The sequence below is a fragment of the Pygocentrus nattereri genome, chromosome 10 (assembly GCF_015220715.1).
Source record: "Pygocentrus nattereri isolate fPygNat1 chromosome 10, fPygNat1.pri, whole genome shotgun sequence".
Classification (NCBI taxonomy): Eukaryota; Metazoa; Chordata; class Actinopteri; order Characiformes; family Serrasalmidae; genus Pygocentrus; species Pygocentrus nattereri.
In genome coordinates, this window is record NC_051220.1 from 24,284,397 (window position 1) to 24,312,390 (window position 27,994).

The following is a 27,994-nucleotide window of genomic DNA, read 5'->3' on the forward strand; positions in this document are numbered from 1 at the left end:
CTCATGGTCCAGTCATAGTGGTAGGGCCTTCTCCATAAGCCTGACTGTATTTAGCTGAGATTGGATGAGAAATGCCCTTGCAAATCAGGTGAATCAGTGACAAAGTAATCATTACAAACAGTATGTGTTAAACAGAGTTTAACCTTAGAGAGTGTGCACAAATCTGTAATGTTTCTGTTTGAGTGTGTAAGCAATGTCTCTGACAGTACTTCTGCGATTTTTTTATTTCCACCTGATACACCTGATACAAATGCACATACCTACCCATGTTTACATGTACACCCACAGACACTGACAGAAAAGGAGAGAGAAACAGAGATAGAGTGTGCGTGTGTGCAGTGAGGTAAAGGTTGAAGCAGAGGGCAGTCTTACTTGTCTCTGAAAGGCAGTGAAATTGGACTGAGGTTTTAGGCAAGAGGAATGCAAACTGAAGGAGAGAAAGAGCTGATGGGAAGGGATTGAATATGATTGCTTTCTCAAGCAAAAGAATATCCATGCACTTCTCTCTCTCTCTCTCTCTCTCTCTCTCTCTCTCCTGTCTGTCTGTGGATGCAATGCATGCAGACACATTTTAACCCTCTGAGCAGCTAATAGTGTCAAGACCTAGCTTAAGCTTGACCTTTCAGAGAGAGAGGGATCAACCTTAATCCTGAGGCAAAGCATTTGAAAGTTAGTGTGTGTGTGTGTGTGTGTGTGTGTGTGTGTGTGTGTGTGTGTGTGTGTGTGTGTGTGTGTGTGGGTGCTTGTGTGAGTGACATCAAGAGAGCAAGAGAAACAGAGAGTGTGTGGGTGTGTGTTTACAGTTATTCTGTAAATGGAAGTAGTTTGATAGGTATTTAGTGTTAGAAGTAGTGCTGTCTTGGTTTAGTGTATATGAAAACAGTGTGAATGTAAAACAGATATTTGTGGTATGGTTTTATGTGGGAGTTGTTTATATGTGTTCTATATGTGTGTGTCTGTGTGTGTGTATTTGTGTATATGTGTTTGGCATTCTGTGTATACTGTAATAAGCAACAGAGGCCACAGAAGTTCAGCGAGAGTTCGGCTGAATATCCGTCTACACTCTGACTTCTCTTACATAACTTCCAACGCTCTGTGGATGTGTGTGTGCTTGTGAATGTGTATGTGCGTGTGTGTGTGTGTGTGTGTGTGTGTGTGTGTGTGTGTGTGTGTGTGTGTGTGTGTGTGTGTGTGAGTGTGCACTGAGGGGGTGTGTCTGTGTCTGGATGAGTAATACCATGTGTGCCTGCTTTTGCATGTCTGTGTCTGTGTCTAACACCCTTTACTAACGAATCTCTCTCTTCCCCCTTCTCTCTCTCTCTCCCCCTCTCTCTCTCTTTCACTCAGCTCTCTTTTTCTCTCTCACTCACTGTTTCTCTCTTCTCTTTTTTGCTTTCTATTTCTCTCCTCTCTCTCGCTTTCTTTTTGTCCTCCACCCTCTTTCTCTTTCTCTGCAGCATTTCTTACTCTTCCATGTTTGTTAATCATTTCTTCCACCACTCCTAATCAGTCCCTGGCCAGCAGTGCTGCGGTGAAAACTTGAATTTTAAATCTCTGACTTCAGAACGATTCAAACTGATTACGTTTCTTTACAAAATGACTCACTGCTTCATATAAAATACTCTAAAAACACAAATGTGAACTCAGTAGTGGAATATAGTCAATAAAAACAATGCACCGTTTTTTTTTTTTGTTTGTTTTTTTTTTGGAATTTCTACATTTCAAAATATCCAAAGACTTTGGCCAAATATTCACATGCATTTTTACATGTTTTTTGAAATTACTCTTAATGCTGAATGCTTTGTATATTCATTGTGTGTTGTAGGAGGGTGAAGTTGACGATTCAGCCCTGAGAGAGGATTCTTCGAGTCGGGAGCAGGTCCAAGCCTGGCTCAGACAGCGCCAGCTCCAGCACATTCTTCAGCTAGGTATTCTGGCTTCCACTCTCTTCTGCTGCTGGGAAGGAAAGAAGGAGGGAGGGATGGAGGGAAGGAGAATTCTTCTCTTCAAATCTCTCAGCTGTGGGCGAGGAGAACTAAATGGTTATCGTCTCATAGACGTGGTGTCTGGGCTCTGCTGGTCAGGGCTGTTGAAAATGGCCTGAGTTTTTTTCTGATTAATGTTTGTTCAGGCTGTCAGCTCTGTCCAACTCTGACTGTGAGCCCCTCCCGTCAAGTGCATTTTTTTGTCAATCAGTCTATTTTTTTGGTGTATTTTTCTTTCTTGCATGTTCATATGGAGTGTTGTCTTTGACTGACCTTGTTGAATAGGTCAGCGCTGTCTAAATAACTACGGGATTTTCACTCTGTGGTATCTACATCAGTTCTGTCAGACTTATCTGAGTAGAGGCAGGATGGCTGACCATTAGATATCCATCTTAAGCAGCTGAAAATTGTTATAGCTTAAATATCTTTTTGTGTATACCAGCAATAATTATACATTGAGAATTTATTTTGTTAATGTTTTGTTGTGGTGAATGTTTGTACTAGAGCAGTATTTGTGGGCAATGTAGCCAGAGTGGAGGTTCCTGTGGTGTGAGTGTCTTTGTTGAGGTGAGAATGAGGAGTCTTGCTTTTGAGAGCTGTTGCTTGTGTGTTACAGGGCACGACTGTGTGAAGGGCCTCAGGGTGAAGGTTTTCAGACACGACTCCAAACCCCAGTGGCTCTCCGGCATTGTAACCCACCATGATCACAACAGCAGAACAATGACTGTTTTGAGTGACCAGGTAAGAACTCACTAGCGCCCCCACACCCAACCTACTGAAATGCAATAAACCTACACTACCCTTTAAAAATTTGACGTCTAGCTTTTCAAAATCTTAATAATAACTGAGAATGTTCACTATCAGCAGCTTATCATATGAAATAGGAAGCTGTTTGAATCTCGCTATTTTTGATTGGAAAAACTGCAATATTGCCATACCCCACACATTGTTTAAAGCATCCTTTGGTGGTATGTGCTTTTAACAGTTTTCTATGCTAAAATAGTTTTATGTTAACTAGGTGTTTTTCTTACTTAATTGTAAATCAGCTGCAAAAAATAAACATTGCTTAGAAAATTTCTCTCTCTGTCTGCTCTTGTCACTACAGGTGTCAGAGCCTCTTAGTGTAGACCAGGTGCTCATTCAGGTGGTTTTCCTGGATGACATCAGCCAATTGTTATTGATGGGAGAAACCAACATAACTAAACGCAGACCTCACATGAACAAGATCAACAGGACTATCCTGGTGAGGAAAGTCATTTTATTACAGTTAAATGTGTGTGTGTGTGTGTGTGTGTGTGTGTGTGTGTGTGTGTGTGTGTGTGTGTGTGTGTGTGTGTGTTTGAGAGTGAATAAGTATTTGTAGTCCTCAGTGTTTCTCCCTTTGTCTCTTTGCCTTTTGACCTCCCTCCAGAACACAGTAAATAGGTCATGCAGCACTATAGCAACTGACCAGGTACTATATCTGTATCACACACACACACACATACACAAATGCAACATAAGACACAGAATAGTATACAAGTACTATATCGGAATATACACTACTATATAGGAATAAACACATGCACATAGGCACACACACAGTATAGCACACTTTACCACACACTCACATACAATTATCTGTCCTCCTCCCTTCTCCAATCTTTTGCAGGCATATAGCACAGGGCCTGTGCAGAGGAAACAGCCTCAACTGTGCCAACAGGACTCCAACTGCAACCAAGCTGAGGATGAGACAGAGGCAATGAGGGAGGAAGTGAGAGCAGGTGAGGTGCACCAATACATTAATCTGATATTAACACTGGCCCTCTCACTGCTTGAATTCCATTTAACTGCATTAGGTTTATTACATTAGCTCTTTAGGGAGAGAACATTCTCATTTAGTGTTAAACCAGAGTCTGGTGTCTGAAATAGACTCCTTTTGAAAGATTTTTCTCTCAACAGAATTATTATTTCAGCTTTTTTATTACGAGAACTGTTTTGTACTTATTTCTAGATTCCTCCAAGAGTAGGTTCAATCATGGTGAGAGGAAGAGGAGAAAAGTTGTGGAGGTGGAAGAGGAGGATGAAAAAGAGAAAAGAAGAGTCGGGCTGAAGAGGCTCAAGGGTGGCTGCAACTCTGACATGTCTGACTGCAGTGATTCAGAGAGCTGCATGCAGCAGGAAATGTCTTGTGACATAGGGTCAAGAAGCCTGCAGAAGAAACGCTGTGCTTTGAACAGGCCAGCTGACCGTGAAACGGGCCACAGTCCTGCGGGACGTGTGGGGCAGGATTTTAAAGGTGGGGAACTCTCTCACAGCCAGTTAGCAGAGCTTGAAGAAGTGGGGACAAGCCCTCCTTCCAAGTTCCATTCACCTGGCCCATCCTGCAATGGAGCATTTCAGGGCACTGGAGTTCAGGAGCAGCAGGGCATTGTGGGACCTGATTGTGATAAAATAGAGGAGGAGAGAGGAGATGGAACTATAGAGATGGAGGATAGGAGTGAAGGAGCATCACAGGAGGACTCTGAGGCTGTGTCTGCCTTACTGGCATCCCAGGAGAGTGAGCAGCTGGTTTCCATGGAAACGACATGTGTGTTGCTACACACATCCCCACCAGAGTGTGAAGGGGTGGAAGGGGACCAGGAGATTCCAGTAAATGACCCAGAGGTCAGAGGGTCAGTATTCACCCACCCAGAGGTTGTCACACCTATCAGTGACTCAGCAGCCTCAGTGGAGGAGGAGCCTAGAGGAGCTCTGACTCATTCTCCTGTCATGCCTTGTAATGCAGATGTAGATGCTGGGAAGGGAGCTAAACTAAGTCAGCCTACTGGAGATAGCAGTCCTGAGCATGAAGCTGTGCCCCCTTTGAAAATTTCCCACAAACCCTCTGAGCACCCCAGTCCTTGTTACTCTCCAGAGATCATTTCCAAACATCCAGTGGTCTCAGAAGTGTCCAGGCTGAGGCGAAATGCCTCTCCAGAGACTTTCAGGATCAAAGATAGCAGTTCTGCTGCAAAATCCATTACAGAGAAAACTACCACACCTGGTCCCAAAGTAACCTGCACCTCAGTTCTTGACCATAGCCACACCTCCTCTCTTTCTCCAACTGACCAGCCAGCCCAGTCCAGAACTCCTCCACAGCATCTTTCCAGTGCTGTAGATAAGCCAACCAAGAGCCCTCTGATCATCGACAGGAATGAGCACTTCACTGTCTACAGAGACCCAACACTTGTGAGGAAAGAGACAGAGAGCCACCGCTCCTACATCCAACCTGCACACACCTCACCCAACCCACACCCCAAACATCACCTTAAGAGCCCCTCCAGCTCCCCCAACCTCACCTCCACCTCCTCTCACTCTAAGATTCTGAGCCCCACTCCTCACCTCTCCCCACTCTCCCTAACCTCACAGTCTCCTCTCTGTTCTCCGCACCCCTCCATCCCTCACCCCCATCTACTGCCCTCACTTTTGCCTGGCCTGCCCCCTTCCACTGCACTCCTGGCTGGTCACACTCGGCTAGGGCCTCTTGGTCTCCCGCACCACCCGCTGGCTCTACAGGCTACACCCTCTCTTTTAGGCCAAAGCCCAGGAACCAGCCACCTGGCCCCTCTGGGCCTTTACCCACTCCTATGGCCTCCGTTCTCCAATGGGGCACACAACTATGGCTTGGGCCTGCAGGGGTCCAAGTGGAATCACCCAGAGAGTGCAGAAATGTCTGAGGGTAACCTGAGGAGGGTAAGGGTCCTCTCACATGAGTCATAAATGCAATAATTCATTTTTTTATGATAATAATTATTTTTCAGTATTATACAGTAAATGTCAGTAAGAATGCTGTCAGTCTTCAGTTATGTGAATTTAACTTGTTACTGATGTCTCACAGGTTGTATATAAGAATGTATGTTTTCAGGGTTTCATTATATATTTATTACATTGTTTTCATGTCTTATTTAATATCTCTGTAATCATGGTGATTATTCTAGGCTTTCATATTTTCAGCTTTTTATTTGTTCTACAATAACTATGCGTCTGTATGCATGTATTGTTTATCTGTCTGTGTATGTGTGTGTGTTTGTTCATAGAACACACCAAGCCCCTGGCTTCCTCAGCCTACTCCAGTAACTAGTGCAGAAAGTCAAGGGTTAAGACCCCCACTACCTGTGCGCCCATCAAGCGCTGACCCCCAGACAGTGTCCAGGGCTATCCAACCCAGCAATCCCACCTCCAAAACCACTGAGTGAGTCCACACTCAACTCCTCTGCACACACAATAATTAAAAGTTAAGATATTCTCATCTGACAGGTACAACTTTCCAGTTCAGCAGGAATTATGAGTGAACCCAAAAATGACAGCGTTAATTGCTTTATTCTTACTCTTAACCTTTATATTAACATATATTGGCCTCCTTTTCCTATTTCTAGGGAACTTGAGAGGAGAGCTTTCACTGAGACGCAAAACTGTGTCCACGCACCTATGAAGGCAGATCTGGAACGGGTCCGAGCAGTGGGGAAGAACGAGCCCAGCTACCGCCCAGTGGCTTCAGAGTCACCCGCAGATCGCCCCAAGCAGCCTCGAGTAGTCTACGACCTCACAGGTGACCGAACCAGCCACTATCAGGAGGAGAGTCGGCGCATTCTAAAGGAAAGCATTGAGGTGGCGCCGTTCACAGCTAAAATCGGTTCAGAAAAAGACCCGCGGTATCCCAAAAGCCCTACACTTCATTCTAAGGACAGAGAGAAGGAGCGTGACAGAGAGAGGGAACGAGAAAGAGAGATGCATATGTTCAAGCACAGTCTGCCACCGAGGCCACAGTCAACCCACCCATCCCCCACCCAGACCAACTACTACACCCCTATGACTGGAGGTGTGGAGAACAAACCGTCAGCACGCAGGGCCCCACCCAGCAAGGAGCTATATGAGAGGCTGAGTGGTCCCAACACTGCTGCCTCTGTCTTACATTCACCCAGTACACAGAGCACAGTCAAGGCCAGGCCGCCACCCCTTGTAAAGCGCCACCCTGAGAAAGAAGAAGGACTCCTGGGCAAGATTGCAGAGCAGTTGGCCTGTAAAGCCAACTCATTGGTCTCAGTGGAGTCAGCAGAACTCAGCAGTATAGAGAGAAAGGGCTCCACCACTTCTCTCGTCTCTGTCTCCAATTCTTCTTCTCGTGTTGTTCCCTCACTGCACCGAGCACCCATTTTCCATCCTCCAGCACCACCCATTCTGGCCTCTAAAGAAGCAGGACAGGGTAGATTGTCTCCTCCCACCCTGACACCCATCCAGCCAATGAGCTTATCTGGCAAAGGTAAGAATCAGCAGAGACCACCCACACTGATACCTGAGCTCAGACATGGAGCTGTCGCTGGAAAGAGGATGGCCCCTGAGCCAATAAGTGTGACAAGTCAAGCTTATGATTTACAGAGAGGTGGAGTTTTGCACAACCGAGAGAGGGTGGTGGGAGGTCACACAACAAATGGAGGCGTGGTCACCCCACAGTCCGCCACAGCTTCTGTTATTGTTCGACCATCAGGCTATGTGCATACACCTGTGAACTACTCCATCACTGATAGGTCTCTTCACCAACCTCACTGTGAACATGTGCAAACATTTGAAAGTGTGCCAAACACACACTTAAAGGAAAGTAGTGTACAATGCAAGAGGGGTGTCTTGTGGACCCCTATGGACACTGTACATCCGATAAACATGGTTACCTCAAAGCAGGATGTTAATGTACCCTTGAACATGACAACTAAAAATATAAGTACAACTCACTTTGCAAATCGTGGAATTAAATATTCAAGTATAGATATACCACACTCTGGTGTTGACATAATATCAGAGCAATGTAAAAAGAATGAGGTTGGGACAGTTCAGCCAAAGTTTGATCTCTCCTCTACTATCTGCTGCCCTACTGGAGACCTCCCTCATGTGAAGAAACGAAGAGCGGGGCTCCCTGCTCCAGAACCAAGACACAATACGCATGCAGTCCAGTCCCTACACACTACACACACTTTGAACTCTACCAAGAGTGTTTTGCACACCTCGCACAGTAGGTACAGCACTTACACTACACACAGCACACACACGATATGCACTGCACACACTTTGGAGAGAGATAAAGAGTCTCTATTCAATCCTCCAAAATGTCCTAGGTTATTCTCCGAAGTCACTGGTGTTAGAGTCACAAACAAACCAAGCTCAATGACAAAAACTCAGTCACCAGCTCCTCCACCTAATACCAACCAATCTGCTCAGTCTGGTCAGAGCAACTACCATAAACTAAAAAAGGCCTGGCTGACCCGCCATTCTGAGCAGGACAGAGGTAATGACACTTCCCAGACAACAGGGTGCAGTCAGATGGATACCACCCTCACTAGTACAAGCAATGTCTCCTTGCCAACTAACCAAGAGGTCAATGGGCTGGAGAACAAATGGTCCATCCAGCAGGGCAAAGAGGGTTCTCTGGACAACAGAAAGTCCAATTCCTTGGACCGAAGATGCTTTCCGGAGGACAGAAAGTCTAATGGAAGCGATACAATGTCTAAAACTGAGCACAAGAAACCTGTCATGGGGGATAGAAAAGCTACCTTAGAGGATATAAAGCCTGTCATGGATAGAAATGGTAACTTCGATGACAAGAAAACTAGCTCTCAGGACAAGAAGCTGTGTGCTAATGAGAGGAAACCAAGCACAGTTCCCATAAAGACAGAAAAGGACAATCGTGGAGACACACAAATCTCTCAGTCAAGCTTTGAAAGTGGGGATTCAGGCAATGAAAGTGAGAGTCGCAAATCTGACTCAGGGGGCAAACGCCAGCTGAAACCCAAGCTCTTAAAGAAGCAGAACGACCAGCAGAAAAAGAGAGGAGAGAATGACAAAGAGGAGCATGAGGAGGTGGAAGAAGAAGAGGGGAAAACGAATGGAACTTTACGGACTACAAAAGAGAAATCTCAACACAGGCTGCCCAGCAGCAGTGAGTATTTTGTTCGTTTTTTAAGCGTTGTGAACATATAGTCAGACTACAATGTTCGTCTTTCAGTGTCTTAATCACAATTCTGAGTTAGACTAACAGTTGGAAGAAAGCCAGACTTTGATGATACAGTTTCAGCTGGATGACTGTCATTAACAAAGTTATTTTCATTGACTGAAAATTGACTGGACTGGCTCCCACTGAAGATATCTAGTACGGTGCTGCACAAATTGATTTGAGTGAGTAGTTTTTTGGAAGAATTTCATTCGCTGACATGGGATGCCTAACTCATATATTCCTGTCACTCTAAAATACCATCTCTGATAAGATGAGCAGTCAGTCATGATTAGAAAAAAATAGAACAAATTTCCCATGACCTTACCTTTTTTTAGCCATCAACAGCTTTGCTTTAACAGATTCAAATTTGCCTTCCAAAACCACGTGTACCAGGCCTCTCACAGTGAAGCTGTGCAACCTGTTTTAAAAATGAAATCAGGGAGCTTTCCACCATCAATAGCATCTTATTTCCTGCTGTGACATCATGCAATAGAGAGATAGAAGGAGAGACAGAAGGGAATACCAATCTGAACATGTTCTCTGCCTGCTTGAGTGAAGGTGGGTAAGCCGATGGGGGTTGTTGCTTATTTTCTTTCTCTCCTCAGATGGCATCCCTCGTTCAGTGCTGAAGGACTGGAGGAAGGTGAAGAAGCTGAAGCAGAGCGGTGAGGCCTTTCTGCAGGACGACTCATGTGCTGAGATAGGTGCTAATGTGCAGAAATGCCGCGAGTGCCGACTGGACCGCTCACGCAAAGCCCAAGAGCCTGCGGTCTCACCTGTCTTCTGCCGCTTTTACTACTTCCGCCGGTGAGCCTCACATCTTAAGACTGGGCCAGCTGAGTGCATTCAGAAAGTAGATGAAATAATGTTAATCTTGTAAAATAACCTTTTCTAAAATAAATGTGTTTTTCTCAGCTAGCAATAGTTTTGACGATGAGTCAGGTACTGCTTCAAATAATCGATTTAACCGTTGAACCCTAGATCTCTAAACACTGTTGAGACTTATTATTCAGTGACTACTATAAATTATGTGGAAACTGCTATGAAACAAGTGCACAAGTGAAGAATGCAAGTGTGGGCCATCATACAAGCCCTTAGTTTTTAGATGGTTAATTAGAATTTTTTAAAAAGTCATTTTTGTTCTTCAGTGTGTTGCATAAATCTCCCTTAAGGGAACATGAATATTTTTGCTATAAATTATACATATACAAATACAAAGATTCTAGATTATATGCTTTAGAAAAACATCTGTGCAGTTCTTTGAGCAATGAAACTTTGTTTTAATGAAACCTTTATTTTACCGAAAAAGGCAGAAGAAATTTTACTTTCATGTAAGTTAAGAAATTATACCCGTTTTTACAATTGAGAAAACCATACAGTCTTTAAAAATATATGTTACTGATCAAACTGCTCAGTTACATCAGACAAATCTGTATCACCATGGGATTCTAAATAACCATTACCTTTTAAATCAAGTAAACCTCACTCAAACCCTTCCATTAACCCAACCCTATTACAGAGTAACGGAGGGTTTCTCATTCTTGCTCGCAGCTTTAAGGAGTTTAAGAAAATGAAAGACCCAGATAACTATGCAGTTCATTCTGCAAGAGTCTTTCTCTTCAGGTGGCCATGTACAGTTGTTCTCCTGAGGTTTAGCCATTTTAAACTGTTTTTCTGAAAGACATCAGTGTAAAGTGCTCCTGTGCTTAAGCATGGCACCACCTTCCACTGAGCCTCCACTATGTTTCAGTGATGTTGCTAGAAATTTAGCTGTCTTTTATTATTTTTAGCTATTGCAGTCTTACAGATAACCTTTACTGAGGTTGTTTTAAGAAACACATTTTAAGGTTAAAAATATTTTAATTACATTTAAAAATACTGTATTCATTAATCCAGATGTGTCAAGGACCAAGCTTAATATATATCCAGAAACGAGCCCAGAAAGTCGCTGTCTTGTTTTGTCCAGTAATAGCTGCAGTTTAAATATGAAAAGCCTTCTAGACTATTTATTCAGAATCAGTCTGCCATGTGATGGAAAACCCAACAGTATCAGGACACTGTGTATGAAGACAAAGAGGCTTTTGCTGGGGTTGGCTTGCAAGAAATTCAGAAAACAAAAAAAACCTGTTAGCAACTTAAACAGATAATTGTTCTCTCTGTCGTAGATTATCATACAGCAAGAATGGAGTGGTGCGTGTGGATGGATTCTCTGTTGCTGAGCATTCTGATGAGGACGCAGTGAAGGTCTGGATGTCTGGATTTGAGGATGTAGAAGACAAGGATAAGAGAGAGATAGAGCTCAACACAGCCAAATATATCCTTACACTCATAGGAGACCAGTTCTGCCAGCTGGTCAAGACTGAGAACATCGCTGTCACCTGGGTCAAGAAAGACAGTGAGTTTGTGTCCTTGCGTTTTTAGAGATGATTTAAAAAAAAAAAAAAAACATTAGCATTTTGTAGATGTGTGGCGTGATGTGTTTCTGTGAGATAGAGGTAATATTATTTATTTGACTTTATTTCTTTCATGTAAAAGTACACATTAAACATATAGTTTATAAATTAATTTTTATTGTCAGGGCATTTTCACTCGTGTTCCCTTTGTGCAATTTGTGGAATTAATTAAAAGACTTAAATTCTGTGTATGACAACAATTCTTTCACTTTGTCCTTTTATCCCCTCCCCCATGTGCATGTATGTGCAGGCCAGGTGCTGTGGAAACGGGCTGTGCGGGGTGTAAGGGAGATGTGTGATGCATGCGAGGCCACTCTGTTCAACATGCACTGGGCCTGTCATAAGTGTGGCTTTGTAGTGTGTATGGACTGCTACAAAGCCCGTGAGAGGAAGAGTGCCAAAGGTAAGTGACATACTCTTGTAAGTACAGCCCACGTTATTTGAATATTTCACATATTCAGGTATCATATTCCTGATGTTTCTGAATGTTTTTTTTTTCTTTTTTAACAGATAAAGAGCTGTATACCTGGGTTAGGTGTGTGAAAAACCAGCCCCACGACATAAAGAATCTAATGGCTACTCAGATAGTCCCAGAAATAGGTGAGTGCTGTGTGTATCTGGTATATGCAACCAAGGACTTACCTACAGTAAGTTGTTACTGTCAGTGACAAAAGTTGGGAAATGTCAACAGGACTTTAATGTGGTTTTGCTGTGTGTCCCGCAGTGTTGGCAGGCCTGCAGAGCTTCATGCACTCCATAAGGAGAGAATATGGCATTCTCTCTCACTGCTCCTGTTCTGGGAACAGCGTCTTCTCCCCTAAACCCATCACCACCTACGATTTCTCACAGGTGACGCACTTAACCTTTCCCTATTCCGCTCACCTTCAAAGCCTTCATCACCTCTCACATTGACTACTGCATTTCTCTCTTCAATGAGAGAGAGTGCCTGTTAAATTACTTATCCATCCTCAGTTTATTCAACCCTTAACATCCAACCTTTGTATTCTGCAGGCATCACTCCTGTCTTTTATCAGCTTCACTGGTCACCAACATAATTTTTAATTTGATTTGATTTGATTCTTCTGCAATTCAATTGGAGTTGACAATTAAAGATTCTCATAATATTTTGAACAAAATTTGATTAAAGAAATATGGTATGTGGTATGGCTGTATTAATATGATTTTACAACCTGCTAGAGCTGGATGGCACAAGACTAGAGATGGGAGTATGTCAAATGACACTGAACATACGTGACGGTGAAGTTGATAGTGGTGTATGATGTTAAACACACTGGTGTGAGGGTTGGGAGTAGTGTATGTGGTTGAACATGCTGTTAACTTGGGAGTGGCATATGATATTAAATGTGCATGTGTGGTGGATAGGACAGTTGGAAGTGGTGTACATGCTGGTTTGGCAAATTTTTGCATCACAATCACAGTTGCACCTCTACGTACCTTACTAGCTTCCTTAATTCTTACAGGCTCCCTCAAACTCTTATGGCACTGGACTTACTGCAGTCCTTTTGCCAATGAGTGACTGCTGCTTTTTGCAAACTCTGAAACTGTCTGCCATTATCCCTCTGTGACTATTTTTTTATTTTATACTTTAAATATTATCTTGTGACCTTTCTTTTTATTACACAATTTTCTTCCTTTTCCGTGTCATTCAGTTGTTTTTGTTCCCCGAGATAGTGTCCTTGAATTTGTGAAATGTACTATGTAAATAGAACATGTCATTATTATTACAGGTCATGTCATCTTCTGTTTGATTTTTACTTTACTCTGACATACTCCTTTAGTTGTAGCTCCATTGACCTGTATAGTAAACAATCTCTACTGAATAAAGACCCCAGTGTGATTGTGTTGCTGTATCAGCTTTCAGCAAAGGCACAGTGTGACTCAAAGAACCAGCAGAGCTCGCCACAGGTCCCCGATCAACAGAGGAGTGCACAGGACGCAGCTCACAAGACCCCCACAGAGAGAAGAGGTGAGTAATAAACACACACCTACACACATACACATGCATACATACACACACATCCCAACCATCTGTTTAGCCTGTATCTTTACTACACATTACATCAGCCTGCATTAAGCCTGGATTATACCCCAGCTTATAGCGGAGACAAAAGATTAAACAAGTCTGCACGCTCTTGTTAGGGAGATTGAGCTATTTATTTGATTGCCAATTATAGTGTACTTTTGTGTGTGTGTGCGCTTCAGAGGAGTTGAGTTGTAATGATTTGGGGGCAGGGGTATAAATCTCTAACCTTTAAATTTGATTTAATTGTCGTTCTTTAGGAATCTTTTCAGTGCATCATGAAATCTCAGACTTCACCATTTTAATTCATTTATTTCATATGATGTATATTTACTTTAAAAAATATACTGAACACACAAATGTGTCTGAAGGAACAGGGTCATGGAATAAAAGCAATAAAAACTGCATTCTCAACACATTTATTGTCAAGAAATGTAGTACCATATTAATTATATGTAGTACCATATTAATTATAATTGATTGTAACATTTTAAAATTGATGCAGTATGACTGCTGCTTTTGCTGTTTTATTTATTTGAATGGCTGTATGTGTTTGTGTGTTGTAGGGAAGCCGGAGTGTGATAGGGTGGAGGCTCTGGGCAGGAAGTCCAGTAGTCCAGAGCAGGGCTCCACTTTGCGAGACCTGCTGACCTCCACAGCTGGGAAACTCCGACTGGGGTCCAGTGGCCCTGGAATAGCCTTTGCACCCGTTTACAACAACAGTGATCAGGTCAGACATACACACTTGGATAAGGCAGCATACCCTTACTCACAAACTGTGCTCACTCACAAACTTGTGCACTTTTTCTTGGCTAAAATCATTATGTACTTTTATTTGTGCTATATGCTTTAGAACACTCAGAACACTCGAATGCCCAACCTCCTGGATGACATCATAGCCTCAGTTGTGGAGAAAAAGATTCCCGCCTCTAAGATGGTCAAACTGGGGCTGAAGCAGGATTTGCTGGCAGAAGAAGAGGCGGAGCTGGGACTAGAGGTGGTGAAATCTAATCAAATCCCATTTGCTGACCCTCATGCCAGCGTCCCTCATGATTGGCTAGGCATCCATCGGCTGCTCTGGCTTAAAGATCACCGTCACCTAGGCAACCAAAGACTGTTCAAAGAGAACTGGACACAAGAGCAGGTTTGTTACTGCACACAAGTTGAGCATTAACTATCACATTGTAGACAGATGAGATTTCAAAAGTGATTACTTGCTTGACTTGTTTTTTACAATAACATAAAAAAAAATGGGAAGTGGAATTAATTTTATCATCGTTCTTTTTTAACATTAAAAACCTAGAAGATTAGTATGGCTTTTGTTTAGCATGTGATTTGGACTGATGTTGGTGTCGGTGTTGTTCTACAGCCAGTGCTGGTCTCTGGACTGCACAAGAGTCTAAATGTCAGTCTATGGAAGCCAGAGCACTTCAGCCAAGAGTTCTCTGCTCTCCACAGCGATATCTACAACTGCCGTGATGGGAGCATCACAAACTCGCGCGTCAAGGAATTCTGGGATGGCTTTGAAGATGTTTCAAGTGTGTGTCATGCCATCATGGCATGTATTTTCTATCCTTTCACCTGGCTCTTTAATAATAGTAACAATAAAAATAATATTTTTTATTTATGCAGTAATATTGAAGTTTTATAAAGTACTTTACATCAATATTGAACAGGACGATTCTAAAATATAAAGAGGAAAATTAACTGCTAGGAAGAATAGAAATGCTGATATAACAGAATGCAAAGGAGTAATAATGTATGACAAATAGAAATACTGAAAGATCTGTAAAAAATAAAAGAAAAATATGTCTGCATTTGCCTATCATGGGATAGGTTGTAAGAAGTTATACTTTACATATTATCAGCATATATATATATATATTTTTTTTTTTTCACCAGAGAGACCTAAGTCTCCTAAAGGTGACCCTGCAGTATACAGACTGAAAGACTGGCCATCTGGGGAGGAGTTCCTGGCCCTCATGCCATCCAGGTAGTGACTTTTCCCACCTCACCTCATTTGCATAGGATTCCTGTGCTTATCCAGATCACCTGCAGAATTTAAATAAACTCTTAGCAGTATTTGAATACACCACTACATCAACCTCAGGAACGGCATCACTATTTTACAGTCTAATCTGCAGCAGACACTATTAAAGTACTCAGTTGCATGATTTGATAACAGATATATAATCAGCTATGTGTTTATTAGGAATTTGAGAAGATTTTAAATGTTTCAGATAAGATGATGTAATTTTCATGTAATGTAATTCTTAGCTTTGATGATACAGTGATTTGAAGCTGGCTTTAGTGTTATGAAACTTTGATATTAAATTGCGTATGCTGAAGTACAGATATCACTGGAATATGATATTGCCTTTGTTAGGTATGAAGATGTGATGAGTGCTCTGCCAGTTCCAGAATACACTGGTCCAGATGGCAGTCTAAACCTGGCCTCACGCCTGCCATCGTTCTTTATCCGGCCAGACCTGGGCCCTCGCCTCTGCTGTGCTCATGGTATTCCCCTGGTCTTGTTCATCACCTCCAACTGCTCTTTTTTCTGCCATACTGACCAATTTGTTTTTAGAAAACTTGTGAGAGCTTCTAATTTGTGTGTGTGTGTACGTGCAGGTGTGACAGCATGCCCAGAGCAGGACTTTGGAACCAGCAATCTGCATGTTGAAATTTCTGACACCATGAGTATTCTGGTCTATGTGGGCATAGCCAAAGGCAACGGGGCACTGTCTAAGACAGGTTAGACCTTTATTGAAAATATGACATCATGAAATCTTGTAGCATCAAATGATTTGTCCAGTCATGATGTTAAATAGAAACTGAGATATCATAATAAAGCACAACCCCATTTCCAAAAAGGTTGAGACGCTGTGCAAAATGTAAATAAAAACAAAATGTTTATTTATTTGAAAATAGTACTAAAGACAACAAATCAAATGTTGAAACTGAGATATTTTATTGTTTTTTGAAAAATATATGCATTTTTTAATTTGATGCCAATAACATGCTCCAAAAAAGACGGGATGGGGCACATTTACCATGGTTTTTCATCCTTTTCACCCTTTCTGTAAAACATTTGGGAACCGAGGAGACAGATTGCTGTAGTTTTAAAAGTAAAATGTTTTTCATATAGGATATGTTTCATATAGGATTCCAGCTGCTCAACAGTTCAGAGTCTCTTTTGTTGTATTTTTCATTTTATAATGTGGCAAGTGTCATTAGTGAGTGACAAATCTGGACTGCAGGCAGGCCTTGTTTAGCACCCGGACTCCTTTAATATGGAGCACTGCTGTTGTAATATGCGCAGAATGTGGTTTGCATTGTCTTGCTGAAATAAGCAAGGCATTAATGGTGCCTTTACAGATGTTTATGTCATTCATGCCATGTGCACTAATGCAGCCCTATACCATTATGAATTCTGGCTTTTGAACTGTGCACTGATAACACGCTGGGTGGTCTTTAGCCCGGAGGACACAGTGTCAACGATTTCCAAAAAGAATTTCAAATGTTGATTTGTCTAACCACAGGGCACTTTTCTACTTCCACTCAGTACATTTTAAATGAGCTTGGGCCCAGAGATCCCGGCAGAATCCCCGGTTCCTATTTATATTTGGTTTCTTCTTTGCGTTATGGCGTTTGAACATGCATTTGTGTATACAGTGACAAACTCTTTGCATAAACAGTGTTTTTCAGAACTGTTGCTGAGCTCATGCAGTGATTTCCACTACAGAATCATGTCTGTTTTTAATGCAGTGCCACCTGAGGGCCCAAAGACCATGACCAGCAAATACTGGTTTTCAGCCTTGTCCCTTGCATACAGAGATTTCTGTAGATTGTTTGATTCTTTTAATGATGTTATGTACTGTAGATGATGAAAAGTTATTTGCTATTTTAAGTTGAGGTTTTGTTTGGTTATTGCACTATGTTGCGTTATTTATTTTACAGAGTGGTAAACCTCCCTATCTTTACTTCTGAAACAGTCAGCCTGTCTGGGATGCTGCTTTTATACCCGGTCATGTTACTGACCTGTTGCCAATTAACCACCAAGTGTTTTTTTTTTTTACACAATTTTTGCAGCCTTTTGTTGCCCCATCCCAACTTTTTTGGAATATGTTGTTGGCATCAAATTCAAAATGGCCATATATTTTTCCAAAAATAATAACATTTCTCAGTTCAACATTTGATATGTTGTCTTTGTACTATTTTCAGTGAAATATAGGGTTAAACTGCTTTGCACATCGTTGCATTTTGTTTTAATTTACATTTTGCACAGCATCCCAACTTTTTTGGAAATGGGGTTGTAGATTGAAAACTAAAAGCCATTTGATTCATTTTATTTTAGCCAAAAAATGAGTGCATACTGTATTGACAACTAATATAATATATATTGGTTAGAACATTCCAAAATCTACATAGTTGTATTATCACTTTCAGGAAAATGCATTTTTTACACCCATTTGCAATAGCTGACATATTGTGATATAAGGTCCTTGAGAACTGAGTTGTATCACAAGCCTGTTCAGTATTATGGTATAAAGTCTTAGGATTTTCTAAGTATTGTAGTCTATAATCCCTTGTAGTACTGTGTTTTCCCTGTGACAAGTTTTCTCTGAAGCTTGTTGAGAGTCAATGAAAACAAACCCACAGCCTCCAAATGTGTCTATAGTTTAATAGTGTCTTTTGAGGCACTGTGATGAAATTTTTATTGGTCTATGGTCCTGAGTTATAGTGTATGTATCACTCTGTTAATCTGTAACTCTGCTATGTATGTGTGTGTGCTTCAGGAGTACTGAAGCTCTTAGAGAGAGAAGGTCTGGATGAGAGTGCAAAGAAGAGGCTGAGAGATTCCGGTGAAACTCCTGGTGCACTATGGCACATCTTCTTGAGTAAAGACCTCCAAAAGATCCAGGATTTCCTCCAAACGGTAGGATGCTGCATGTCAAAGCCACTGCCATTTGCTAAAACAGCGCACCATGTCGGATTTCAAAGCCTTAAACTACATTGTTTTCCTTTGAGGCATTAGACATAAGTTGCCATTGAGATATGAGGCAGTCCATTACCACTGATTTGATTCTATGTTATCTACTTGGTTGGTGTAATAGAATAGGCCTGTGTGCCTGGGCACTGCCTGGGCACTAAATAGAAGCATTTACTTAATGTATATACATTGTTTTGAAATAGATTTGTAACAGTATTTGGAATAAAATTTGAAATCACATATCATATTAGTAATTATTTTATTTAGTATTAACTTATACAGTGTAGACTGCAATATAGCTTTAATGATAAATAATAATATTTAATTGTTTATTTATATTCATGTCCTATCAAGTTATCTGGATTGAGATTTGATCACCACTTTCTGGCGGCTCCCTAGTGGCCCAGCCATTGTAACCGTTATCATCGGAAAATCACAAATTTTGTGAGATCCTGATGTCATAACTACCCATGGATGGGAGTACAAGATTATTAATTAGTAATTGGCCTCACTCCCTCTGGGTTGGTGGGATGGCTCTCTCTGTCCCCATCACACAATGGTTGCGAACATGAGCATCTCTAAGATGAGGTAACAGAATTGGCCTTCAGGGTTCTCCTCTAAGCTCTTTGAGGTGTCCAATGACATTGTGTTAGCGGCAGTTCAGAAATATGCTAGCCTTTACCCTCTTAACTTGTGATGGGAAGGTTTAAGTTAGCAGGGGGAAATAGGCATGATTAAATTGGGGAGAATATTGGGTAAGAAATCACACAAAAAGTGATATAAAGTATTTGGAACATTAATTTTATTTCATAACTTAATTCTCAGTGTTACATGGATTTCTCAATTGTTGACATATTAGCATCTGTTCTGTTTGTCATGAAGAATTGTTTCGCATTTCTTAGCTGTTTATCTTTTATTAATGAATGCAAAAATTTACCTAGTATTAGCATTGTTTTAGAACAATTTTATGCAGACATCTGCCACTGTTTTTATGTTGTGATTCTAGACTTTTGACCAGTGATTTTAAACTTTTGAATGATGGTGAGTAATTACCTCATACCTGTGTTTTTGTGTGTGGTTTGGTGTGTTTCTAGCTATCAGCAGAGCATGCTGAGGCAGATGTTGAGGCTGACTCTGATGCAGAGTGGGACAGTGAGGCAGACCCCCTGCGAGAGGGAGGCTGGTACCTGAGCCCAAGACTCCGGCAGAGACTGCTTAAGGAGCATGGCGTGGGGAGCCGCACGTTGCTCCAGTTTTATGGAGATGCTGTTATTATCCCAGCTGGAGCGCTACACCAGGTCCTCAACTCAGCATCACATCTGCACTCTGTGTCACACCTTTCCATCAAACCCTGAGACATGCTTTATTAAAGGACAGTGTCAGAATAAAGTGGAATGGCAGGGATATTAGAACCTGCAGGTCCCTGACATTTAATCCTATTTCTGTGGTCAACCTGTGGATTTGAGGTACATTACCGCTGCCAAAGACTCATACAGCAGCAACTGCTGTTCTTTAAATATTATTGGAATTGCTAGATTAGGGTATCTTTATTCTAGTGGATAAAACAAAGGCATCATACAAGACGCACATTTTTCTGTGGCCTGTAATCCTTTTACAGCTTACCTGTCTATATCAGAAGATTCTGGGTCATACTGTTATAGATGTCTTTTTCAAGTAATTTGTCAATTAAATATTTGTAGCTGAATTATTAGTTCCTTTACAACTCCACTTTCACTTTCCTTTTATATGTTGCTGTATAAACGATGAACATGCAATACACTTTTCAGCACTTCATAAGCAATCACTTAAAAGGTTGTGGTTTGTTGTCTGCTCTGTGTACAGGTTATGAATTTGCACAGTTGCATCCAGGTGAATGTAGATTTTGTCTCCCCTGAACACGCCCACAACTCGTATTATCTGACCCAGGAGCTCCGCCCCCTCAAAGACCAAGTAAACTATGAGGACAAACTACAGGTGCCACTTCTCTTTTATGGCTCTAACTCTTGCAACATAATCATGATCTGATTTCAAAGCCAATCTCACCCTTGCATCTGTATTGCTTGTTCAGATAAAGAACATCATCTACCACTCAGTGAAAGATGCTGTTGCTACACTGGGCAGGCATTTGAAGGAGCAGAGCACACTGGAGGAGGTGAAAGAGGAAGAGTCCTGACAGCGTCCCTGCTTGTCCTCAGACCAGACCACATCCACATGCTTCATTGAGGAAAACACTGGTCTGAAAACCAAAGCTGGAGCTGCAGACTTTACACCAACTAAACTCTAGCTACCATGCAAAAACCTGTCACATCCACCATGATGTCAGTCTTCTCTTCTGATTTTATTCTCCTCGTCTAAACTTTCTCTGACACCCATCCCTGCCCTGATGTGTTCCTGCTTCCACAGGAAGTGAAGTAAGGGGCTGAGACATGGCTGAACCAGCGAGAGAGGGGAAATACAACTCTCTCTCTTCTGAGCATGAAACTGCAAGGCTGCTGGGCAGGAAGGTGAACTGCTAAGCACAGCACTTTCAGACTCATGTTGTGTGAGTTACAGTAGGCTGTGGGAAACCACTGAACAACTACAATTTTTTTTCCAGAAGATATTCTAAGGCAAATTTTAATCAGTAATTATCATGCTGCTAACTGTTTAGCTGAACTGTCTGCTGAGGTTCGGACAGTTGGGAGAGCAACTAGGCCCACCACCATAGCAGCATTCCTTTATGTCAGCCAACACCAAGCTGTTAGCTTATTCTGTTCATTTCAAAGCTCATATTAAATTATTAACAGTTTGGCAGGTATTCACTGTGCTGAAGAAGAATACAAAAGAATTTGCAGTATATGATGTGTTTGTTAAAAAAAACTTGTGAGATTTTCAGCTGAAATATATTATGTAAATAGCAGAATATACATATATAATATATTAATTATGATTTTTCTATAACATGGTGTGCTTTATTTGCTGTATGTGTTGTTTGCTACTGTATGTACATTGAAGTAAAAGATGTTTTACATTTTCCATTAAAAATGGAACAATCAAAATATTCTGTGTCTATGAAAATATCTGTCCAACACACACACATCAAATACTTCATTTAAATTAATAATAATCATTTAGACAGTATTCCAAACAATAACAACACTAACAGTGATTTATTTTCACACTGAGCCAAAGGCCGTTTTTATGTGCATTTTTATGAATAGAACGTTTTCTATGAAATCATGATTATAATCATGCTATAATGACAAATCAACAGTATAGCATTCTGTGCCCCATAGCCTGAGTGTCTGTTCAGTAGTGCAGATATCACAGTATCTTTCATGCGGATTTTCATTGTGTGTTTAAAACAGAAAGGCTGCTGATTTGCAAAACAATGTATGCCTTTAACATACCTACAAGGGAAGTATTTCTCTGACCGCACAATGACCTGATCAAATTGTGACTTTGCAGGGAACTATTCATCATGAAATCTTAAATCCATGCAGCTCAGTCGCCACCTTCAGATCAATGTAATTTCACACCCCTAGTACATGCACACTAAAGCAAATAAACCACAGTCTATTTCAAACATTCATACTTTAGGTATAAACCTCACTGTGTCCAGCAGAACACTCCCACAACAGCCGTATTTCCTCCTGGAGGTCAGGAGGCAGATGTAAAAGTGGCAGGTCCAGTAGGAGTGGCCACTGAGTGGCCTCAACAGAGTTGAGCAGCGGAGTTAAAAGAGGAGACTGCTGGTCCGTATAGGAGTCTCTCTTTAGCCGAGCATTCTCTACTTTCAGGCTCTCATTTTCCTCCAGTAACTTTTCATTCTCTTTCAGCAGGACAGCCAAAGCCTTCCTAAGGTCAGCAATGGCCATGCTCTGCTCCTCCAGCCGAGTGCAGTCATCTTTGGCTGCTTTACACCCTTGTGGAGATTCTTGGGCGACACACCAGATGGCTTTTGGGCTTGTTGTTAGGGTGGCAGGGGGAGATTGGGTGGGTGGTAGTGGTGTCTCCTTTGTGTAGATGGAAGGCTTTTTTGCAAGCTTTCCCTTTTTCCAAGTGTCTCTGATCAGGCGCTGCTGCTGAAGATGTCTGCCTCTCTGGAGTTCAAGAGAGAGCTTGACCTTAGCAAAAAAAGGATTTATTATTTCCATGAGAAACCAGAACATTAGTTGCTATGCTATATATTCGAACCAGAAGTCCATTTGGGACTTTTGTTTTGGTCCATTCATTCAAAAACTGAAAAATGGAGATAGAGATTTTCCTGAAGAAAAAAAAAAAACGAGTATCTCCATGTAGAAGAGTGTGTAGGGAGGTGTACACAGCACTGTCCGAAGATCACCCTTTCATTTACTAAATTTTCAGTCAAAACCACCGTAAAGTACAAGTTATTTATTTATATCTAACAAAATTACACAGAAGCCTTAACAACTAAATACACTGCTCAAAAAAATAAAGGGAACGTTCAAATAACACATCCTAGATCTGGATGAATGAAATATTCTCATTGAATACTTTGTTCTGTACAAAGTTGAATGTGCTGACAACAAAATCACACAAAAATCCTCAATGGAAATCAAATGTATTAACCAATGGAGGCCTGGATTTGGAGTCACACACAAAATTAAAGTGGAAAAACACACTACAGGCTGATCCAACTTTGATGTAATGTCCTTAAAACAAGTCAAAATGAGGCTCAGTATTGTGTGTGGCCTCCACGTTCCTGTATGACCTCCCTACAACGCCTGGGCATGCTCCTGATGAGGTGGTGGATGGTCTCCTGGGGGATCTCCTCCCAGACCTGGACTAAAGCATCCGCCAACTCCTGGACAGTCTGTGGTGCAACGTGGCGTTGGTGGGTGGAGCGAGACATGATGTCCCAGATGTGCTCAATCGGATTCAGGTCCGGTGGAACGGGCGGGCCAGTCCATAGCTTCAATGCCTTCATCTTGTCGGAACTGCTGACACACTCCAGCCACATGAGGTCTAGAATTGTCCTGTATTAGGAGGAACCCAGGGCCAACCGCACCAGCATATGGTCTCACAAGGGGTCTGAGGATCTCATCTCTGTACCTAATGGCAGTCAGGCTACCTCTGGCGAGCACATGAAGGGCTGTGTGGTCCTCCAAAGAAATGCCACCCCACACCATTACTGACCCACTGCCAAACCGGTCATGCTGAAGGATGTTGCAGGCAGCAGATCGCTCTCCACGGCGTCTCCAGACTCTGTCACGTCTGTCACATGTGCTCAGTGTGAACCTGCTTTCATCTGTGAAGAGCACAGGGCGCCAGTGGCGAATTTGCCAATCCTGGTGTTCTCTGGCAAATGCCAAGCGTCCTGCACAGTGTTGGGCTGTGAGCACAACCCCCATCTGTGGACGTCGGGCCCTCATACCATCCTCATGGAGTCGGTTTCTAACCGTTTGTGCAGACACATGCACATTTGCGGCCTGCTGGAGGTCATTTTGCAGGGCTCTGGCAGTGCTCCTCCTGTTCCTCCTTGCACAAAGGCGGAGGTAGCAGTCCTGCTGCTGGGTTGTTGCCCTCCTACGGCCTCCTCCACATCTCCTGGTGTACTGACCTGTCTTCTGGTAGCACCTCCAACCTCTGGACACTACGCTGACAGACACAGCAAACCTTCTTGCCACAGCTCGCATTGATGTGCCATCCTGGATGAGCTGCACTACCTGAGCCACTTGTGTGGGTTGTATAGTCCGTCTCATGCTACCACGAGTGTGAAAGCACCACCAACATTCAAAAGTGACAAATACATCAGCCAGAAAGCAGAAAGGTACTGAGAAGTGGTCTGTGGTCCCCACCTGCAGAACCACTCCTTTATTGAGTGTGTCTTTCTAATTGCCAATAATTTCCACCTGTTGTCTATTCCATTTGTACAACAGCATGTGAAATTGATTGTCAATCAGTGTTGCTTCCTAAGTGGACAGTTTGATTTCACAGACGTTTGATTTACTTGGAGTTATATTGTGTTGTTTAAGTGTTCCCTTATTTTTTTGAGCAGTGTATAAATATTTTGGAGTTTGGAGTGTCAACCCTTTGCCTTTATTACAGCTTCCATTCTTTTCAGAAGACTTGCTTTCAGTCTTTCTAAGAAATCTCGAGGCATATTTTTCCACTTCTCCAAAGTTTGGTCTCAGAAATTGGTTGTATTTTCTGATTCTCATGATCCAAATAATCCCAAACACATTCACCATCTGGGCTCTGTGGGAGTCTAGCAGTAGGAGAGATGAGCCAACAACTGGAACATTGCAGGTTCAAAGCCCTTTTTGCAGATTCAAAGCACTTTACCCCCCACTTTTAATTGAAAGGGAAATTAATATTGCCTTCTATTACTTCTAAAATCTAAAATTTAGAATTATCAGTCCATAAAACCTCACTAGTGCAACATTTCTTCTTTTTGTCTTTTTTCTTTACTCAGCAAAACCTTCAAAAGCTACACTTTCAGACACATAGCATTGAGTTGTCTTCTCACTGTGGAAGGATGAATGGAACCACCTGTGGATTATTTTAGATCTGAAGCAAAAGTGGAGCTTGATTTTCTCTTATCTCCCAAAGATGAAAGTTTAAGTACTTTTTATTTGACAAGTTTGGTAATCTACCAGGTGTTGCACTATTGGTATCGGTTGAACAGGGTGAAAGGGGGCGTACAAAAGTATACAGAGCAACAGATGGTCTGCAACTGTAGAACTGCAAAGCGCGTCTACATGGTAAGTGGAGCTGATCAAATAGACAAAGAATGTAGATACAAGGAGGCGTGGTAGACAAAGTAGTCAGTTAATGTAATTAACATCAGTTTCATACTCACAATTGTGTAACCCCTTGTGGTAGGTGGATTATCATTTGGAAAGCGACCACTTTTATCATCACAGGAGGAAGGTGGTCAGTCAGAACTTTGAATAACTTCACCACAAGTGCACTTGCCCACTTATTGAGAAAATGGTCAAGGATGACTCATCTGATCATATCACTTTTTCCACATCTCTGACTAGTTTCTGTGGTTTTCACACCACTGAAGTCTCAAACATGCTTTTGTCTCAGTAAAGAGCGCTGCAGCCCTACTATACATAATCTTCCAACATGTAGTTGTTGACAGACTGTCACTTGAGCAACACTCACCTTTCTGTTTTTCCTCACATATCGCACTATTGCACAAGCATCACAGTCATTGAATGAACAAGTTAGTCCACAGTCCTATAGATCTAAATGCAGGTGTCACTTCAGTCGCTCCTCCTGCCATTCGTGCTCCAATAATGACTCTCTTTTAAAGTCTCTTAACACAAAATCAGTTGAGCCTGTTCAGCACTTTTGATTTATTCCACAGAGCATGGTGGGGCGTAAACTGTTTAATGGTGTCATGCAGCACTCCTGCTTGGAAGTGTCTTCACTCATTATGTTGGAGCCTTTGTTGTAAAAGGTTACTCCATTACTACAATGTTATAACAGGTGTCATGGTAAAATGCCCTACCTGCTCATTTTGTGTCATCAATAAGGCAACTTTCAGCAGATCTGTACAGGGAGAAAGACAAAGACACGTGTTTTTCTCAAAAACAAAGACACTTTTTTAATCGAATTGTGGCAGAGAGAAAGTACACTGTTACCTGCTGCCTCTCCATGGCATAAAATTGCCTCCTTGTAATTCTCTTGCGCTACCAACCGGTTTGCCTTTCTGCCGCACAGATGGGCCTGCGGTGGAGGTGACACACTGTTATGATGTGTTAAACAACACCACATTTAGTTCTTTAGTAAAGACAATGGTTCTATTTGGAACCATGAGTTCTAAATAGAACCATTTAATGCTTAAATAGTTCTTTGCATGGTGAAATGGTTCTTCACATTGATAGAGAAAGTGTTTAATATGATTCTATATAATACCTTTTTGAAAAGGGCTCTATAGAGCACAAAAAAGGTTCTTCTATTTTCACAACTTGACATTGTAATAATGGAAGAAACCTTTTGGTGCTATATAGAACCCTTTTCAAAAACAATATACAACATATTCTCCATCAGTCTAAAGACCCATTTCACAAAGCAAATAATTATTTAAGCATTAACAACACTCTAATAACTATCTATATAACCCTCACCCTGGCCCTAATCCCAACCCTAACCTTAACCTCAACTCAAAACCTGATCCTAACCATCATGTTTTTGACAGGTTACTGAGAATCAGTGTTTGTTTCATCTAAAAGGGCCACTCAAAATAAAGTATCACCTGGAATGTATACACTATATTGCCAAAAGTGTTCGCTCATCTGCCTTCACACGCATATGAACTTAACTGACATCCCATTCTTAATCCATAGGGTTTAATATGATGTCGGCCCACCCTTTGCAGCTGTAACAGCTTGAACTCTTCTGGAAAGACTTTCCACAAGGGTTAGGAGTGAGTTTATTGGAATTTTTGACCTTTCTTCCAGAAGTGCATTTATGAGGTCATACACTGATGTTGGACGAGAAGGCCTGGCTGCGAGCAGTCTCCGCTCTAATTCATCCCAAAGGTGTTCTATCAGGTTGAGGTCAGGATTCTGTGCAGGCCAGTCAAGTTCTTCCACACCAAACTTGCTCATCCATGTCTTTATGGATCTTGCTTTCTGCACTTGAGGGCTGTCATGTTGGAACAGGAAGGGGCCATCCCCAAACTGTTCTCGCAAAAATCTCTTGGTCTGCTGAAGCATTAAGAGTTCCTTTCACTGGAACTAAGGGGCCAAGCCCAACTCCCGAAAAACAACCCCACACCAAAATCCCCCCTCCACCAAACTTTACACTTGGCACAATGCAATCAGACAAGTACCATTCTCCTGGCAACTGCCAAACCCAGACTCGTCCATCACATTGCCAGACGGAGAAGTCCAGAGGCGGCGCGTTACACCACTGCATTCAAAATTTCACCACTGGATTTGTTGCACAGGTGGCATCCTATCATGGTACCATGCTGAAATTCACTGAGAGCAACCCATTGTTTCACTAATGTTTGTAGAAGCAGTCTGCATGCCTAGGTGCTTGGTGTTCTACACCTGTGGCCATGGAAGTGATTTGAACTCCTGAATTAAATGATTTGGATGGGTGAGTGAATATTTTTGACAGCGTAGTGTATCAGCTCCAGTCCTTCCACTGCACAGCTGTGCGGTTTTTCTGTCCTGCCACAGCTGATGTATCGCGACTCTGGCAGTGACTCCTACACCGAAAATAAGAAACTGTGCGGTGTGGAGTGCAGGACTGGAGCTGGTGAACACTGACCATCCACAATCGCCAATAAGACAGTGTATGATGTTTAACTACACTGTATCGCCAGCCAGTGTTATTAGTTAAGTTTTAACTTCACACACGTCTCCATGCAGCATGCCGCTCTGAATGGTCTGAAACTGTCAACAGGACAGTGAAGGACACGTTAATGACCCTCAACTTACGCGGTTCAGAGGACTGTCCATTAGGTCCATTTAAACGACCACAAGCGACGTGAGATCTCTCACGCTTTATTTCCGAAAATCATACGCTTCTGTCGCGCTGACGTGTACTTGA

At 42.0% G+C, this 27,994-nt stretch overlaps 2 protein-coding genes across 3 annotated transcripts in view; one reads left to right on the forward strand and one right to left on the reverse strand.

The window, feature by feature from the left end:
* Positions 1 to 21,464, forward strand: part of jmjd1ca (jumonji domain containing 1Ca) — a 71,014-nt gene extending 49,550 nt beyond the window's left edge. The window contains exons 4-27 of one of the 2 annotated variants that reach the window (XM_017694544.2): positions 1,826 to 1,928; positions 2,602 to 2,726; positions 3,091 to 3,228; positions 3,397 to 3,438; positions 3,637 to 3,748; positions 3,979 to 5,699; positions 6,044 to 6,198; positions 6,383 to 8,934; positions 9,594 to 9,795; positions 11,154 to 11,383; positions 11,692 to 11,844; positions 11,952 to 12,041; positions 12,166 to 12,290; positions 13,317 to 13,428; positions 14,049 to 14,212; positions 14,336 to 14,626; positions 14,852 to 15,020; positions 15,385 to 15,475; positions 15,869 to 15,999; positions 16,114 to 16,236; positions 18,282 to 18,421; positions 19,570 to 19,773; positions 20,318 to 20,449; positions 20,544 to 21,464. In XM_017694544.2, coding sequence (XP_017550033.1) covers positions 1,826 to 1,928; positions 2,602 to 2,726; positions 3,091 to 3,228; positions 3,397 to 3,438; positions 3,637 to 3,748; positions 3,979 to 5,699; positions 6,044 to 6,198; positions 6,383 to 8,934; positions 9,594 to 9,795; positions 11,154 to 11,383; positions 11,692 to 11,844; positions 11,952 to 12,041; positions 12,166 to 12,290; positions 13,317 to 13,428; positions 14,049 to 14,212; positions 14,336 to 14,626; positions 14,852 to 15,020; positions 15,385 to 15,475; positions 15,869 to 15,999; positions 16,114 to 16,236; positions 18,282 to 18,421; positions 19,570 to 19,773; positions 20,318 to 20,449; positions 20,544 to 20,648 — 7,410 coding nt within the window. In that variant the 3' untranslated portion in view covers positions 20,649 to 21,464. The remainder of the gene's footprint in view (positions 1 to 1,825; positions 1,929 to 2,601; positions 2,727 to 3,090; positions 3,229 to 3,396; positions 3,439 to 3,636; positions 3,749 to 3,978; positions 5,700 to 6,043; positions 6,199 to 6,382; positions 8,935 to 9,593; positions 9,796 to 11,153; positions 11,384 to 11,691; positions 11,845 to 11,951; positions 12,042 to 12,165; positions 12,291 to 13,316; positions 13,429 to 14,048; positions 14,213 to 14,335; positions 14,627 to 14,851; positions 15,021 to 15,384; positions 15,476 to 15,868; positions 16,000 to 16,113; positions 16,237 to 18,281; positions 18,422 to 19,569; positions 19,774 to 20,317; positions 20,450 to 20,543) is intronic. The other variant, XM_017694546.2, reaches the window with a different exon arrangement.
* A 159-nt stretch (positions 21,465 to 21,623) lies between these two features.
* Positions 21,624 to 27,994, reverse strand: nrbf2a (nuclear receptor binding factor 2a). Its single transcript, XM_017694547.1, has 4 exons — positions 27,883 to 27,994; positions 26,074 to 26,158; positions 25,941 to 25,981; positions 21,624 to 22,581 (listed from the first exon to the last, which is right to left on the reverse strand). Exons 1-4 carry the CDS (start codon positions 27,910 to 27,912, stop codon positions 22,051 to 22,053), a joined length of 687 nt encoding a protein of 228 aa, XP_017550036.1. The 5' UTR covers positions 27,913 to 27,994; the 3' UTR covers positions 21,624 to 22,050.